Source organism: Rhynchophorus ferrugineus, unplaced genomic scaffold (assembly GCF_030347505.1).
Source record: "Rhynchophorus ferrugineus isolate W39M unplaced genomic scaffold, kcgeb_rfMv2 rfM2, whole genome shotgun sequence".
In the NCBI taxonomy this organism is placed as follows: domain Eukaryota; kingdom Metazoa; phylum Arthropoda; class Insecta; order Coleoptera; family Curculionidae; genus Rhynchophorus; species Rhynchophorus ferrugineus.
In genome coordinates, this window is record NW_027472581.1 from 32,914,737 (window position 1) to 32,934,066 (window position 19,330).

At 32.8% G+C, this 19,330-nt stretch overlaps 2 protein-coding genes across 5 annotated transcripts in view; one reads left to right on the forward strand and one right to left on the reverse strand.

The window, feature by feature from the left end:
• LOC143190637 (disks large 1 tumor suppressor protein) overlaps positions 1–19,330 on the forward strand; it is a 308,341-nt gene that overhangs the window by 165,552 nt on the left and 123,459 nt on the right. The gene's annotated exons all lie outside the window — the stretch shown is intronic.
• On the reverse strand, positions 6,525–15,052 carry LOC143191877 (uncharacterized). Of its 2 annotated transcripts, none has more exons than XM_076397320.1 (2): positions 15,007–15,052; positions 6,525–7,799 (listed from the first exon to the last, which is right to left on the reverse strand). In XM_076397320.1, exons 1-2 carry the CDS (start codon positions 15,013–15,015, stop codon positions 6,651–6,653), a joined length of 1,158 nt encoding a protein of 385 aa, XP_076253435.1. In that variant the 5' UTR covers positions 15,016–15,052; the 3' UTR covers positions 6,525–6,650. The 2 variants fall into 2 exon arrangements, with proteins under 2 accessions (XP_076253435.1, XP_076253434.1); XM_076397319.1 differs by lacking the exon at positions 15,007–15,052 and adding an exon at positions 13,880–13,917.

Sequence of the window (19,330 nt, forward strand, 5' to 3'; positions counted from 1 at the left end):
CTAGAATTAAATCAATATGCTTTTTAGTTAGCCCTAACCCTCAAAACATGCCTGTGTAAATTTGATAGCTGTCGGATTATTTGTGAATTATAGCATTTTGAGTGAAGCAACTTTTGTTATTGTGAAAAAAAAAATGGATAAAAAGGAATTTTGCATGTTGATAAAATATTGCATTTTGAAGGGAAAAAATACAGATTAAGCAAAAACTTGGCTTGATGCCGAGTTTCCGAACACTGCCCCAGGAAAATCAACCATCAAGGATTGGTAAGCTAAGTTTAGACCTGGTGAAATGAGCACCGAAGACGGTGAACGCATGGACGCCCAAAAGCGGTTGTTATCGACGAAAACTTTTAAAAAATCCACAAAATGATTTTGAGTGACCGTAAATTGAAATTGAATGAAATAGCAGACACTCTAAAGATATCAACTGAATGTGTTCATCATATCATTCATGAATATTTGGGTATGAGAAAGCTTTATGCAAAGTGGATGCCGCGCGAGCTCACGGTTGACCGAAGAACAAATGCGAGTTGATGATTCGGAGCAGTGTTTGAAAATGATCAAGCGTAGACATAAAGCATATCAGAGACAGCAGCCTTTCTAAAGCGAAAAATATCTATTATATACCCAAAGAGATTGAGATACAACTGTACAAAATTACTCTCTGTAACAGTATAACACGAGTATTTATTTATTTATATGACTTACAGACATAATGTGTAACATCAACTTTCGCAGTGAATTTTTTTTTATTATTTAATTATTACATTGGTACTAGTCGTTTCAGTCTAACCTAAAATTTGTCTTTATAATAACTTAATTCTAGGTATAAATTAGGATGACCCATCGGCCCTATCTTAGTCTCTGCTTAAATAATGTTTATACATGTCACTGCTGTATTTTTAATTATATACACCTCACTACACAAACTACACAAGATCAGATGGTTTGATTCTTTTAAGTGTGTCCTGTTCTGGTGGCATTCAAAAGCTGCAATATTTCAAGATTCTCATGGGTATGGGGTCTTTCATCATGCCCCCTTGCAATTACCTTGATTTCTTGACTGACTGTGGGTATGTAAAGGTCTCGATGTAGGATATAGGTAATCAGTCCTATAATACTTGGGTGCACCCACAATACCTTTCAGGACTATGTTCTGAAAAATTTGTGTTTTTTTTTATGTTACTCTTTGTAGAACATCCCTATAATTAAACACCATATGACAATATAGGTTTCAGTATTTGCTTATATAATAGCAATTTATTATGTACTGATAATTGCGATTTTTTTCCAATTAGCCAGTACATTTTCCTATATTTCAATTTCAGTTTTATTCTTTTCTTTTTTTTCTGGAGACGGAAGATATATGGGATACATATCTTCCAGCGAAATTTTGCATCAAGATTCATTCCGAGATATTTAACGTTGTTGCTTTATAGAATGATAGTATTATTTAATGTTATTGGTGCTTGTACGGTCTATTTCTAGGTGAATTGCACATGTACAGATTTACTTTCATTAATTATTATTTTCCAAGTTTGTGTCCAATTATGTATATTGTCACTTGCCTATTATAATTTTCGTGAGGCTTCTTCACTATTGTCTCCGACAGCTATAATCGTGTATCATTAGCAAATGTAGCCATTATAATATTTTCCATTTGTGGTATATCACAAGTGTAGAGTAGATAAAACGTTGATTCCAGTACACTTCCTTATGGTACACCTGCTTTAGCTTCTTTTATTATAGAGTAAGCTTCTTTTTGTTTGACTCTAAATATTCTGGTTGTAATGTATAATTTTAATAGTTCGGTGTGTTGTTTGGTAGCATTTTCTGTAGTTTATAAACAGGTCTTCATGCCTTATTGAAGGCTTGTGCTATATCGAATAATATAGCTGACCTTACTTTTTTACTTTCGTATGCTTTTTCAATAAAAACATAGAGGACAATAAATTGCGCCTATTGTAACCCTGTATCTACTTGATTTAACAGTTACTGCTGTTACCTGATTTTATGCTATACTCAGCCCGGGTTCCTCATGGTGGGAAATGTTCTTTTTTAATATTATTGCACTTCTTCCTCTTGCGGTTTTAACTGGATGGTATGATAAAATGTATATTCCCTAAATATTATAATGGATTCTTTTGTTAAATGGATATCTGTTTTTTGCATATTTAGAAATACTTGTAGGGTAGCGTGATGTTGCTGGATTCCATTAGAAAACCAAATTGCAATTCGGATATATTTATTTTCCATTTCGCGTTTTGGGGCCACATCATTTTTTCCTGTCTGCCCAGATTTCCTATTAGTTTATGTAGCAACTCGTTGGTGGTTGCTTCATCTTTCTTTGTATCTCTTTGGTTATTTTGACTGATACTTTGGGCGTAAGTCATTTCACCTTTAACTTTGTTAAATTTTTTCGGTTGTTTCTTTTCATTCATTGTTGAACTACTTTACTTCTCCTCTCGTGTAGTGTTTTAGCAACTACACATCCTCTATAACTTGCCGGATGCGCTTCATTACGGTTTGCACATTTCGGCTTAGCTTCTTTGGGTTTTCTACACTCTGTGGTGATTTGGTTGCCTGAACATTTTACACATCTTCATCTGGGTCTTCTGCCGAATTTCCGAGTGTGTCCTATTTTTATTTTGACCCCTAAAATTCTTTTAAAACCAAAAAATGATTTTTGCGTCCGTATAATGTTCAAAGGTTAACATAAATAGGGGTAATGGCTTCTTATGGACTAATAAAATTTCTCCTTTCTTATTTTTGGTCTTTTCTTTTTTTAAAATATTTGTCGCATTTAAACATTTAGGCCCATTTTGATTTAGTTCTGCGATAATTTCTTTACTTTTAGCTGTTAATGGAAGTCCTCTCGCCATAACTTTGATGTCTCTAGTTTGTTTGTCTTAATAAGAGTGGCATTGCAATTTGAGCAACTCTAGATAATCTATTATTTTTCTGAATGTTGTACGACAATCGGCGTTCAATTTTATTTTCCCATTATTTAGTACCGTTGCTTTGAATACTATATAGTTGGACCTCAGTGTTTCGTAAAACAAATCAAGGTCGGTAACATTACTTACGATAATTGGGGAGGTCCGTTCTGGATTCTAGTTGTGTTCTATAGATTTAAAACTGCAATATATATTTTTAAATATTACTTTTAGCTTCATTTACTTCCGTGTTGCTCAAAAAATGCACATTTCACTCTTAAAAAGATTGGTTCTCTGCTATATAGAAAAATATTCAATCATTAATGTTACGTAAGTAATTCTTTTCTATTGATCCATACGAGTAACATGACATTCACAAGCTTCATGGAGAATAGAACGTTGTACTATTAACATATGTTTGTGCAAGAAATATTGTGTTTCCTTATTTTACAGAAAATCCAAAAGGGCACAGATCCATAATTCCAATAAATATATTAGAATCGAGATAATAGGTATATTTGCAGGCGTAATGGTCCTAAATAGAATTTCTATATTAGATACATAGACCGTCCAGTGTCGTTTTCATACATTTCAACAATATTCATCTTAATAATTTTAAAATTTTTATACAGTCCTGGGCATTTCGCTCATATATCATACTTATGCTTCCCCTTACTGGACATAAATAAAAACATATTTATCCTCTTGAAGTTATCTGGAATAAATTTCCATTCATAGTATGAATAATGTCGTCCACACACGAAAGTGTAAACGGTAGAGTTCATAAACTCCAAAATAAGATACTATATAAAGCGGTTAGGCATGGAAACAAACTTCACCAGTATTTAAATAAACAAATTCATCCTTAAATATAACGTCAAAAATATAATTTTAGACTAGTGGTATTAAATCGCATTTTGGAACGAAATTAAACAGTGGGGACTTAGTTTTTTTTATTCAGCATAATTCCCTTCAAGGGTGATACACTGATTATAGCGACCCTCCAACTCCAACTTTTCGATACTATTATTCAATGCTTCAAAATAGGCCTCAGTTTCAGCGATCACCTCTTCATTCGACGAACATTTCTTCCCAGCGAGCATTCTTTTGAGATCTGAGAACAGTCGCAGTGGGCCAGATCTGGAGAATCCAGTGGCTGAGGAAGCAATTCGAAGCCCAATTAATGGATTTTTGACGCGGTGCATTGTCTTGGTGAAGCAGCACTTTCTTTTTCTTCAAATGCGGTCGGTTTTAGGCGATTTCGTCTTTCAAACGGTCAATAACGCTATGTCTCTTTTGAGGGTTAGGACTAACTAAAAACATATGGATTTAATTGTAGTAACGCCATCTATGTGTCAGTCACTTTTCAATTGACCTATTAACATATAGGAGTATCATATAGGATCAACGTATAGGAGTTACAAGATCTTAGTTTCCGTTGGTTAGTCGTCATTGCTGCCACCCCACATCTGGGATAATATTTTTGAGTTTATGCAAGATATTTAATTAGTCATGTCCCAATGTCTCTACAGTGGAAATTTTAATAATCAATAGGTGATGCTTTAAGAATAATATCTGACATACATCATCAATAATAAATTAATTATTAAGAATTTTAAGATGTACATTTAACAGTTACAGCCCTGACTATCGGTGTGATGTGCAAGGGTCCTTTGTTTTAAGACTAGCTAAATCGTGAACGAGTGAGATAGGTTTGGTCTATTTTCTAATAGTAAAATACCTTCCTTCCCCTTCTTTAGTCGAATTAAACAGGTTTTAACATAAATTCATAGTTTTGTGTCCCCCGAAATAATATAAAAATAATAATACAATTTTGTGACATATATACAAAATTAAACTGCGAACAAAACAAATCTAATTTGTTACTCGTACCGACTTGTGATCAGTTGGTAGTAGTTAAAATAATACTGTTAAGGTTTAGGTGGGTATTAAGCTAAATTGTGTGTATGTAGTACGATATAAATTATGTGTGGTAGGTAGTAGGGATGACGAAAATATATAGATATATTGTTTTTTTTGTAATATATAATAATATATTTTTTGACCGATATATCGATATCGTTGTTTTTAAAGGTTTGGTGTATTTTTGTAATATTTTTTTTTGTGTTAAAAAATCTAAGTGCGATTATTTTTTACTTTTTACTGAGTTCCTTATTAATTTCTTGAAGTTGGTTCAATTTTTTTATTAAAAATATTGTTAATTGGCGGTAGGATTTGGAGGAGATTATAGGCCGTTCTCTTTTAAATTCATTAAATTAACCAGAATGAAATAAATTATCAAAAAAAAGACAGGTTGACGTTTGATTGGCAATTGTTCTTGTTCCTCAGTTTCTCGAAGTATTCCTAGGCGTAGTTAAGTGTAGTTATGGCAAAAGTATCGTAAGTGATGCTGTAATGCGACAAAAGGTGGATTGAACGTCCTCAAGGTCTCCAAGTCACAAAACTTACTTGAATGCTACTGCAAGTAAGGAACATTCAAGCTTTAAAGAACAAACGTAGTCCCTGAATTCTCGCCATATGCGTCACATTTCAAGCAGTGAGTCCACCAGAAGCGGACTGATGTTATTGTAAATTAACATGATTATGAAGTCTATTGGAATTTGGACAGAAGTTTGCAGTTCGGAGTGAGTCACCAAAGACAGATTGTAGTTGATCAGTTTCCCAGCTATAGAATATTGCAATCTGGAGTGACCAAAATTTGGAGGACCCTTCCATGAAGAAGGGATACCATGAACATTTAAGTATAAACGAAGATTTAGATGATCTAGAAAGGCCAAAGAGGGTTGATGTTACAGGTGATACTTAAAGAAATAATTTTACAACAGCTATGGGGGCAGGATATGGCTATTCAGACAGGATATCGACCACGTACATCACCGTGGCCGTTTCTTTAGGAGAGAGATGTTATATCACGCAGTCGAGTGGCTGAATGAGTGAGATATGGCATGGTCATAGAAGAAACCTTCAGTCTCGATTTGTATCGCCGTTCAACAAGTTGCCTCTTGTTTTCTTTAATAAAACAGATTTTAAAGTAAATTTAGCTTGTGTTCTAAACTCTTTTCCAGTTTATAACAGATATACAAGAAACAACTATTTTTGTTTGTTTTAATTATCATTTTATATAAAATTTAAATTATTCTGCATATATGTTCGATTATCATAATTATTTTGCGAGAGATGTTGATTTTAAAAAAGTACAAAAATTATGTTTGGTATTATGTTGGTAAATTGATTAATAACACGTTAAAACATTACCACTAGAATGTTATGTTTCATGACTGCTAGCTATGGGATTGTTTTTCCCGTAAACAATGTTTAACTGTTCTACGTTTGAATTAGATTTATTTAACATTCGATGTTATACGTAATATATATCCTTTGTTTTATAGTCACTATGATCATCAGTCTGTGCTATTTTGCTACAGATTTCGCTCTTCAAGGTTTCTTAGTAATTTTAAAATAAAATTATTATTATAACGCCAGTCTGATACCCAGTTATTATTCAATTTAAAATGTTTTATTTGTAAGAATGGAGAATGGATTTAGTGTGAATTGACATAAAAAAAATTGTAGAATGACAAAAGGTATTTTCATTATTAATAACAAACATAGCAATAAAAAACTTAAACAACTATCAGACTAGAATGAAGCAAATGGCATATATATACTGCATGATGACATCCTCTGGTATGATTACCAGCCATGCTGTTTCAATGTGACGTATCCACTATGAGCGTGAACGCCTACAGGGGCGGAGGTATGTAGTCCAACAGGTACTGGTATTTTCACGGCTACTTTAACGGGTACGTGAACTGGGTATGGTCTGGCGACGACTACAGGGTAGGGTTTAGGTACGTTTACGTGCACTGGTGTGGGTACTTTAACGTAAACTGGTGTTTTGACGTGTACGGGGACTGGGCGAGGCACTGGTACTGGAACTGGGCGTTTCACTTCTACGTGGACTGGAACGGGAACGTCTACGTGTACAGGTCGAGGTACTTCAACGGGTCTGGGTACTGGTACTGGTACTTGGACTGGTCGGTCAACGGTGACGGGTACAGGGACTGGTTGGGGTACTGGGACTCTTTCGAAACGGTGGTCGTAAGTGGTGCCGTGGTCTACTACTCCATCTCCAGAACCATGAGCGGCCAATCCTCCAGCACCAGCTCCAAATCCACCTCCAAATCCAACGGCTCCTGCTCCGGCTCCAGCGCCAGCTCCAAAACCTCCTCCGAATCCACCGGCTCCGGCACCAGCTCCAAAACCGCCTCCGAATCCACCGGCTCCAGCTCCAGCACTAGCTCCAAAACCACTTCCGAATCCACCAGCACCAGCTCCGAAACCTGCTCCTGCTCCAGCTTCTGCCAATCCGACACCTCCGAAACCACCCGCACTAGCACTGGCTAATCCGGCACCACCGAAACTACTCGCACTCGCATCAGCGCTAGCAGCTGCGAATCCTCCTGCTCCTGCCGAACTAAAACCTCCGGAACTCAAGGAACCGGCATCGGCGTGTCCTACCGACAACGATCCCGAAGCTATGGTAGATCCACCTCCAAATCCATTCCCAAATCCATGCCCAAATGATCCAGACGATGCAAGAGCTCCTCCGGAAGCAAGACCAGCGCCTCCAAATGATCCAGCATGTGATTCAGACGAAGCAAAAGACCCAGCAACAGCTCCGCCATGACTGATCGGTGTTAGGTCGGCTCCTAGCGGCACGTGTGGTGCTTGGTCACCGTATCCAGTACTGAAGCCGAGCCCAGCAGCTGGTGGACTGAGATCACCGTGAAGTATACCGCAATGGGTAGTAGAAATGATGGCCAGCACGCCAAAAATTACCTACAAAAAACATTAAAAGTTACAATAGTTGTTCACTGGTAACAGAGCAACATACAAATGATATTTTTACGGAAAGAATACTAAATATATAATGCTTTTTTAAATAAAACTACATTGTTCGATTTTAAAAAAATATGAATCGCGATATTATGTAAATTAAAGCCAACACAATATGTTTTTAATAGTATAAATAAAACATGAGATGGAAATGAAAGCAAAACATTTTCTAGTATATTAATAGAAAAAAAAAACAATTGTGTTGACTGAATATCATTTTAATATTCATTTAACTGGTTGCATCAGCTAATAACGAGAAAGAATAGAAAGTGGAAACAATAGAAATGCTAGTGAATAGTTATTTCCATCTATGAGAAATATGTAGGTTAAAAGATGCAAACGTTAACATGACTCAAAACAAATTTATACTCGTATTGACGAGTCCCTTAAATATACTTCAATTATTTTTGTCAGACGTTATTTGCGATTAAAAGTTTAAAATTATGTATAATTTTGGCGTTTTAATAATTGTAATTTCGCCACTTAAAATAACTTTTAAAAGTTTATAACTACGAGATAATATGATATTTATATTAGTGAACAGTGACATTTATAGGAATAGTACTTACACTGTGTTTAAAACTATTTATAACGGTACTGATCACGTTGATGAAGCTGAGAGAATGAACTGAAAAACCACTATGAGCGACAGCGGTGTTGTGTACGTGTATAAGATAAATCAGCGACCTAAAATTGCAACTTTCTCGATATACGTTGCAAAATGCTCGCCTATCGATGATGGTGATGGCGAAGCAAGTAACGTTAAACAGATTCCAATTGAATGCAGTAGGCTGTGAGAACGAGGTCAGTTTATGTTTAAATTAATAATTGAATTAAAGGCCACCTTGTCCTGATATGAGCGGAGATTTATGGTGATGTCATTAAATATAAAATATTACCAATATTTTAATGTGTAGTCCTCTAGATAAGCAAATGAAACAAATTTATGTTATGCATTTTGATGGACCAAAAAAACATGTTTAATGAAAAACATTAGCGTCCAAATAATAACGTTAGAAGGAACATTATTTCGCTATTATATATATATATATATATATATATATATATATATATATATATATATAGCAAGAAAGTTCTAACAGTACACTAAATCTACACATTAAACAAATGACGTTCTTACCATTATATTTAAAAGTATCAGTCTCAGATAATATAATATTTTCGTCGATAACAATGCAAAATCTAGAACTTTAAAAGGCAAACAATCCATTAAAAAAAATGGCTTGTATACGTTCACTCATTTATAAAAAGGTATTATGTGGAAGATCCAAAAAGAGGGCTTAACTCTAACGATGGAAAAAAAATTGGAATAACAAATAGCGACCCGTTTAAAACTACGGAAAATTAATTAAAAACAACTGAAAAATACGCATGGAAATGTTTATGTTCCTGCAGGTTGATTGAACACGATGTTTGTTGAACTGTATTAAATTGAGACAACTTTATCAAAACCTAATTAGTTATTTTATTGACGTTTACATTTTTTTTTGTTTTAATGGTTATTGGGTTTGACTTGAGCTATTATATAAAAGATATAATAAAACATACATTATTATATTAAGTATTTGTATGTATTTTGACCATTGTTGAACACTTGCGACGTATTACTAAAAGTTGTCATGTACTGGGAGAACCATGCGTATGTTACCCGCTACAACTGTTTTTTTTTCAACCTTACGTTCAACGTCATTCATTTTGTTCAATTGGCATCCGTCGATACCTCTAATAAGAGTTTTATTCAAGCAAAACTTTACGGACATGCGTTTTCCGTTACTCATTAACTACTAAGCGGTTTGAAAGTTTTTTTAGTTTTTAAACTCTGTTTTCCCCCATAAGTCCTGAAAATTGTTGGCGTTGGACTTTTTTGGACGTCCAGTCTGTTATACGTCATGAACATCAAAATAACTATTTTTATCTCGTTAAAAACAAATCGATTGGGGTATAACTGAGCAGCATCACCATAACTTTTCAAAAGTGCTTGATGGGTTTCGGAACTAAATGTTTTCAAATTAAACAACTAAAATGAGCACTGTTGACTGTTGTGTTGATTCTCTCCTTCTTCCTCATAATTTTTATGTCATTGTTTGTCGAACGAACTTTTAAATCACATGCTCTGCAAATTTTTTGGTTTTGCCAAAGCAGTGCGTTTCCTGAGTTTGATAATCTTTGACGTATATTCTTGACTATGGTCCCATCCGTTTCACCATTACAGTGCAATTTCTTATATATCTTTTGTAATTTGTAGACAATTTTTGAAATGAAGATGTAATCTCAAATGAATCAATTATGAAAATAGTGACTTTCTCTGTTTCTAGTTCTATAAACATATTTCAAATTAATCTTTGCCAACGCTATTTTTTCCCTGTCTTGATTGAGATATTACGAATTTATTAAACTCTAATCCACTACAAGCATATTAAATATATCGTCATCTTTTTTTAGGAATTAGCTTAACATATCTGCCGAAAGAATTTTATTTAACTTATAAATAGCAATTAATATTAATGATTGTGAAAATTAAAAAATTGAAAAAATCGTGGTGTTTCTTTCGCTTTCTCACGCAGAACATGGAATGATGGTTCTTCGAGAAATTTCTATCAAAGTTTTAAATTATATCATTTCGGAATCATCATCTCATTTATCTGATATAGTTCCATCGGACTCTGAGAACATCGTTTTAAGTTAATTAATGAAATTAATCCATCTCAATGATAGGATAAATTGAAAACATCGCCGAAAATCTGAGCAGATCAGACCAAAAATTAAATAAATATTCTGGCTAGTTGGGAGTACCTTCCAATTAAACAATCAAGCTCATTTGGACTTAAGTGTTCGCTATTATGACTCAATACTGACAACGCAAATTCTTGGATTATTTGCAAATGTTACAAATTAAATAGAGCCACGAAGTTATCCATCCAAGTGGAAACAATATAACTAGTGGATAATACGCATGAAATAAGAATAATGACGCAAATTTGTATGTGTTGTAAATGTAAAAGTGTTAATTAGCTCTAGTTTAAATTAGTCTCAATAAAATTAAATTTCAAATAAATATATATAAATCTATTTATACCCCCTAGTCTTGCTTGTGAATTTACGCAAGCACAATTTTAAATTAATAATTAAATTAAAACCCAATCCAAGAAGTGTTTTAAGGTCGTTTTATAATCCTAAAACAATAATTATTTGAAAATTAAAAAACTAAGTTGGTATACATGTGTTGCGAAAAAGATTGGCTAAATTAATTTACCATTACCTTGAATAAAAAATAAAAAATAACCGTATATCAATATTCTGTACTTAACTTTAGGAGAGATATAATAGGAATGTTAGTGATTTTTTTCCAATATCAAATTTTATATTATATAAAAAGCATGCCATTTTTACAGAACTTTGAAGAACAATATATTATTATCGAAATAAAATGAATTTTATATTTATATAAATGAATAGAATTTTATAATCAAGCACCCATAAACTTTCGAAAATAATAAATAGTTTACTAGTATCCTAACGTGCATTTTAAACCCTGTTAATAATCTACCCGAGCTTTTATACGATTTTATCTCAATCAGGACGAATATTTGGACAGTAAATTTCTAAACGACGCTATAAATCACGCAAATGGCCGAAAAAAGCACGAAAAGTACTCGAATAAAAATCGTTATATACTTTGGCGGCGTATTTTTACGGAAGCAAAGTTTAAATTAAAAAATATCTTTAATTTGCTTTTAGGATAAAATATATTTCTAGCCAGGATATTGTGTTAAAATAGCTTTAATTATCTTTAAACATATTAGTTTAAAAATAAATTGATAATATTTACAAATGAATTTATTGAATAGTCATTGTTTTGATTGGTTAGTTTTATTTTTATAAAAATCATTTGCTGAGAAACTATGATATATTTTCGGTTTGAATAATCTCCAAATTAAAGAAAATCAACACGTAGAGAGAGATAAAGAGGCGCTGTAGTGGTTGTTCAGAAGGGCATGTTGATGTAGTACGTGAAGTTGTTGTGCGAAACAAGAAAAATAATGCATTAGTCGATTTGCGTTGCAAACTGTGATGTATCATCTGACATCATTGGGCGTTCATCATTTCTTAGCGTTAGTCGGGTTTATAAAAAAAACAATCTACAATAAATTTGTAAACATGTAATTATTCCACTGTTTTGTAAAGTATATGAAAATTATCACATCGCAAGTTGTGACATGTTAGTGACAGGACCAAAAAAAAATTAAATCAAGAAGTGATGAATTTAAAGAAAACTTTATATGGTTAAATCTGTTGAAAAATGTTAATGCGATGGTGTAGAGCGACAATATAATAATAAATAATCATGTTTTATATGACATATCAAAGAAATAAAACATGTGCTTGCGTCATGATGTAATGAAACTTGAATTTACCAATTTACCAAACACCCGACTCAAAATAACAGTCAGTTTACGCGGAAAAGGGGAGGGAGTCTCCCAAGTTCATCCCCATGACAGAATAGCCTACCAGAAAGGTTATGACTTCTATCACAATGTCATTCATAGACTGATTTGAAATGGGAATCGCTAATATTACGCTTCATACTATAATATTACACACAAGAGATATATGAAAAAATTTATAGGATTCATTACTCCTATTGACCATTGAAAAGATTTGATATACATATAGTAAATATTATAAAATATGACAATTAATTAATATTACTCCAAATTAAAATTAGTAATTATAATATTTGCAAAAGTAAATTGAATATTTATATATTGAATATTTATTATTATTATTTAGACCTATGTTACAGCAAATATTTATAAAAACGACAATATTCCATATAATACTCAATTACAATGGGCTAATATCGATGGTAAAACTGGCAAATGACCTGTTTTACATGGTAAAATAAGCTTTTTTGACAGGTGTGTTTGGAACAAAATATATTAAAATAAAATCAGAGCGATAGTATCAGCCAAAAATAGTCGTTTAACCATTTCTGTTTATTGTTTTTCTATAGGATTCATGCGTAACAATATGGAAGTTATATTTTTAATGGGAGTTATATCGTTGTATATACGAATAACTGTTAATTTTGAAAAAATGTCTGTGAATAATGCTAAATACCTCAGTGTTAGTAACATTATTAACTGTTATTGCTCCATGCAACTACGCTATGATTCCGAATATAATATTATAATTAGATAAGTATTAAAATATAATAATAAGTGATGGTTAATGACATCAGGCGAATGAATAAATGGTTATTATGATGTTACGAAGGTATCAATATTTGTAAATATCAATTATATTGTATATCAATTATACAATAATTGTTAATAGGATTTCAAGGAGCTAAAATGGCTAACAATGAAGAAGCTTTCTTATAGTATTTGTCTAAAAACTATCAACAAAATAGATATTGTCACTGCTTGAGTGTAAGTCAGAGAGTTGCTGGGTAATACACGCTATAGAAGTCAATAGTTGTGACTTTAGTATGGTCTTTGGGTTCTTCATGTTATTAAATTAAATATTAATTATTTCAATAATGAAATATTTTCCAAAACTTTTAATTATTCATCTTTTTTTTGCCATAAATAAATCATAGTACCAATAATTTATCATTTCGGATAATTTTAAGTAGACCAGTAGTCTTCAAAAAGAGTTCAGCATTTAATCATTCTTTCAACGGAAGGTATACGATGATAATGAAATAATAAGATCTACAGATTTGTATATAGATATCAAAATATTTATCATATGGATATTACACTTATTAATCTTGAAAAAAAAGAAGATTGGGAAAAATAATGGGAAATTTTGATGCTCTAGATCCCTAAAATGATAAAGAAGAAGCACTGCAACCATTATTATAATATGCACGACTATTATGATTAAGTCAGATCACTATAAAAAGCATACTGTATTTAGCAGTTCTGATGATTACAATATGTTAAAGAATTATTAATTAATATTAATCTGAAATCAAATTCATCATAAATACTTACAGGAAACATAATGACAGATTTGACTACAAGGGTGAAGGTGAAAGATGAACTGACACTTTTTACCGGAATTGTATGGTTTTATAACGAAATGTGTGATGCCTTGGGGTCTGATAGCAGAAGAAACTTTCTCAAATCTCATTATAAATATTAATGCTATCGTAACACCATTATAATTAAAACAGAGATGGCGTTAATATTCAATTTGTCAGACGAAAATCGTAAAAACATAATATAAATTTACCCATTTGGACAAACACATTTTTTTCGTCGCTTGAATTCAGATGTTTGTAATACATTATCACCTCTTAATACTTCCCTGTTTGATAAGTCTTGATATATTCAACTTTGTTCATTGACAGTGTTGATGATGAAGATTATAAATGAAGCAGAATTTTGCCGAATGAACATTAATATTGTTGTGAGAGCTTGATGAGCTAGGATATGAAATGCGGTATTTAAACGCATTTTAACCGTAATCTTCCATCCATTATTGCTGTAGGGTCACGTTACTTGTAACAGAACATTTATTGAAATTGATAAATATGCCCAACAATAATGGATAATATGCTCTACCATACGATGTGTTATCAAATATGACAGATTTGTCTTAATGCATGAAAATTTACATTTGCCAATACATATCTTTTAACAGATTACCTATAAATCTGAATTCTAATCTCCTTAAATTATAACTTAGTTTAGTATGTTAGATAGTATTGAAAATATTAATGGTCAAACTGAATATGACGATTATCACCAGTTGATTAAGACAATAAAATGAATGAGTACTTTCGAATATAAAAAAGTGAATTTTGTATATACGTCAAAACGAAAACTAGATATAATTTTAGTGAAATTATTATCTATTAATTAATTTCTAATTATTGTTTTGCGAAAAATTATTTACCGATGACATTACAAAATATTTTAAAATTTTTACTAAATTTTACTTCAAAATTTAGTAAATATTTTACTAATAATTAATTTTTGAAATAATAATTCGAACTTGCTTACTGATATTATCTTTGAACTATTTCTCTGATGCCTTTTTTGATATTATAGATAATTAAAAATGCAGAAGAACTCTTTGAATATGAGTGAAAAAAAGTAAAATTAATCTTACTTACCGGTAGCATGACGGAAAATAGTTTAGATTATGAGATAAAAGTGAAAAGATGTACTGATATAATTCGACACAAAACGATGATTTTTATAATCAGACGCACCTCTCTGCCTAAATCGTCACTTTCACGAAAATGGTTACAAAATTGTTATCCATTATTGCCGAAAATTATGAAGCAGATGGGATGTTGCTTGGTTTTTCTTTTGTACATATTATGTACTACGATAAAATGAAATTATTTTCTTAAATATCAATATAATATTGCATCTGTTTAAAGCCATTATTATTTAAAGCCAAAGAGGAAGCTTTAAAATATACAATTTGAATACCACAAATGGTTCCTAAAGTTTTGCAAACCTTTACAGTAGATTCCTATTTTATAATTATAAAAAGAAATAATCAGTAACTAAGTGGATCAGCAATTTTTAATTTGCCAAATAATGATAAGATTCGTTAATAAGTTATGGCCATTTTACAGAACCAGTTCATGTAAAAGATAATTGTTTACTGCAGCTACAACTCATAACACTAAAAAAGAAATTCATTGCGCCAAATTTACTCTTTTGTTTTGAATATATTAAAAATATTATAACAAAATAAATAATTAGAAAATGTTTAGGATTTATATTACATCTCCAATCCTTCAGTCAAGGCGACAGGGCGGTTTTCCTGCTGTTGCTATAGCCGCGGGTTCAAATTCTGCTGGGGCATGGTCGGAAACTTATGTTTGTGATTGTTTAACATTTGTGATTGTTCTTAGGCAAGAGTGCAAAATACGAAAGAGAAAATGATGCCAGTCACGTCAGTAAACAGGCTGAGTAAGACCGGACGTCTTCCGGGATGATCTGCAAGTTGGTCACTTGCCAGTCGATAGGTGGTTCATGATTGGACCGTGGTTCGGAGCCCACGTTAAAAAGTAAGTTCAGTCCAGAAACCCTAGTTGATAAAAAGGAAACAAATATGTATAAAAATTATAAATATAGTATTCTTCAAATAGTTTTTTTGTTATATTTTTGTAGGAATGTTTGTCCCGTCGGTCGGAATGTGTGGCTGCCGACTCGATTGTTTGTCCGAATACTCACTACTATTTTTGTGGAAGGAATTCGCACGGGAACAGAAAACACTGGCTGAATGAAAACTTGTTTATTTCAATATTAAATACTATATGTGTTGTATATTCACAATGTCATATATATATATATATATATATATATATATATATATGACATTTTGAATACTATTATGTTTCCCAAGTGCTTTTCCAAGGGGCTTAAACGACCACGTCGACAGCCAGACGTTCCGACCGACAAGACGAACATTCCTACAAACTTCCCATTTAGTATTTTATTCATTTATTGCGCCAGAGACACTGTTGGAGCTCGAATGGGAAGTTCTACTGTTTCCATCGTATTAACCCTTCCATCGTATTAACATAATACCTTCTGGTTACTATTTATTTTGATCGATACAGCATAGTTTGTTTGGCACGGAATTTCGAAATTTTGAAGAACAAAAGTTGATCGACGATTGGACCGCTGCCAATCTAAAATAGTTCTTTCGAAATTGTTTCACCATATTTCCAGAAAGATGGGAAAAGTTATAAGAACTGATTATTTCGATTAATACATATCTTACGAATTTTTCTCAATAAATGAATCTGCAACAAGCACCCATCTGATATTATCTGTTTGTTATAAAAGATAGAACAAATTCAGATTAATTAACTGGCAGATTAATAGCTCTAGAAGTAACTATATTTCATATACAGCAGGTCAGGATAATCAAGTTCTATCAAATCCGAATTGTAAAGTAAAAAATTCATTTAAAATGCTTTATTAGTTAGAATCCGGTTGAATCAGGGTCTTGATTATCGAGGTCGCACTGTATATATTATTAAACAAAAACGAAAACTGGTTTCTGTCGTATATCTTCTTCTGATTTAATTTAAATAACGACCTATGGTTAGACTCCTAGGCAGTTTATTGATACATCGCTTACTCTCTGCCGTAAACGACGCTAAACTTTCCCTTTTTAATTTCCAAAATTATGGTTGCCTATTAGCATTTGTACGATCTTTAAACAAATCTAGTGACCAATATTAGCAGACATGTTTATTTCAAATTTCATTCTTTACTAAGCTCGTGCTATATTTCTAAATAATAATCTTAAGTTAAAATTAAACATTTTATTATGGAGATAATAATTAAGATAATTCATGATTAGCATTTTTATTAAATTAACAATATTCTTATCTAAAGCCAGTAAAAAATAAATGTTCAGCGAACAAACAGAGAAATAAAGTTCATAAAATTGGTATCAGCCTTTCAATATTTACGATAAGGGTCTTGACAAGAAAAAAAAATTATGTATAAAGTGTAGTTTATTATTGCCGGTTAGAAATTGGATTATGGATGCCATTGAAATAAAGGTTTTTGTTCTATAATTGTGATGTTCTGTCTTATCTTTAGAGCAGATTTTCTCTACAGAGAGTTATTTTTCAGCTTCGAAACAATAGAAATTATTACTTCTAGTCTTTTGAGTAGTGCTTTTGTAACAGATTTCATTATACATAAGTATTAATTATTTGATACATTTGACTCATATACAGTTGCGTTCCGCCAAAATAACAGCGTTACTGATTTACAATTTTTTGAAAACGTCGAGTTTTATGACCGAACACGTGATTTACTACACACATTAGTGTTCTTATTTCATCAAAAGAAGAAAGTCGCCGAAAGTCATTGTTTGCTTGTAGATACTGACGGTGAGCATTATCTAACCATAAAAACCAAAAGGTGGAATTTAATAATAATTACAACAGACAACAAAGGATAAATTTTAATTGTGCAAAGATATGCCAAGTAACACCCCTCAAATACGTGTTGAAATCACTTGGGTGGGAAGTTTTATCGGACTCACCGTACTCTTGAGACCTGGCTTCATCCGACTACCATCTTTTCGCATCGATGAAGAATGGTTTAAATCAAAGAACAAACTGTTCTTTTGGATTGGTATCCGTATATTTTTTTGGGAGCTAGTATAGAATTAAATGTCAAATACTTTGTATAAACGTGTTTTCTTTAGGGAAAAAATCGAAAAGTAATTACCGATATATCTGGTACATATGTAAATAGGTTAGTTATCTTGACGGAATAAGTATGAAAAACTGAAGTTAATGTCTTTTGCAAATCTCTTCTTAAGCAAACTTTACTTCAGAGGGCTTTGCGAAGATCGAAACAAATGACAGTCTGATGGAAACTTCCCAACGAATATTTCTCATTTTCTTCCAAGTCACTAAAATGATGGAAAACAATTTATATCATATTTAACCATTATGGCTATTTTATAATTGGGTTAGTTGTGGACGGTTGTAAACTCTCAAAGTATATTTATATTGTAGCGACCTTCAGATGTTTCGAATTTTCCCGCAATTCTCAGCAGCCCACAGATCTACCCGAGGCGTTGCACATACCTGAAGTTAGCACCCACGGTGAGGTGGCAACAAGGGGTACTGACAGAGGGTACGACGTGGCAACCTCGGGTAGTAAAGCTAGCGGATGACGCGACGCCTGGAAGGTTAGGTTTTTCGGTTCCCGACTCTAAAAAAAAGTGATCAGACGTGCCACTGTTCGTAACACCTGAAGGTAATCCTGCCACGTGCATTTCTTTCTGTTTTTATATTCTTATAGTGGGTTAGTGTTTAGTGTTAATATATTGTTTATTTTTTAATAACCGTTCGTCTAAAAATAAATATTCCTTCTGCATATAATTAGACTTCATTTGTACCGAAATAAATCGCCGAATATTATTGTCTTTATCTAACCGCACCCGTACTCCAAATTGGTGACCCTGACGTGCGACATCGTGTTATATTCCACATTTTTTTTTTTTGGGTTATTTTCGATTCTTGAAGGTTTAGTTATTTTTCTGTTTGCGACGCCATTTTGTTGTTTTGTTTATTCGTTGTAAAGCATCATGTCGGCGTCAAACATCAGATTGCCTGCGTTTAATCCGAACGATCCAGAGATGTGGTTCCTGCAGGTCGAGTGGACCTTGAAACATGCAGGGATAACCACAAGCGCAGAAAAGTTTGAAATCGTAGGGGCAGCATTGGACCCCATCTATACTCAGGAAGTGCGCGGCCTCTTATTTAATCCCCCACCGGAAGCTGAAGATCCATTCAGCAAATTAAAAGAGGCGCTCCGGGAATGCTTAGGGCTGTCAACCCAGAACCGGACACGGCAACTCCTCGAACGGGAAGAAATCGGTGACCGCACTCCGTCGCAGTTTCTTCGTCGGTTACAATCATTAGCAGGGGACGCAGCGGG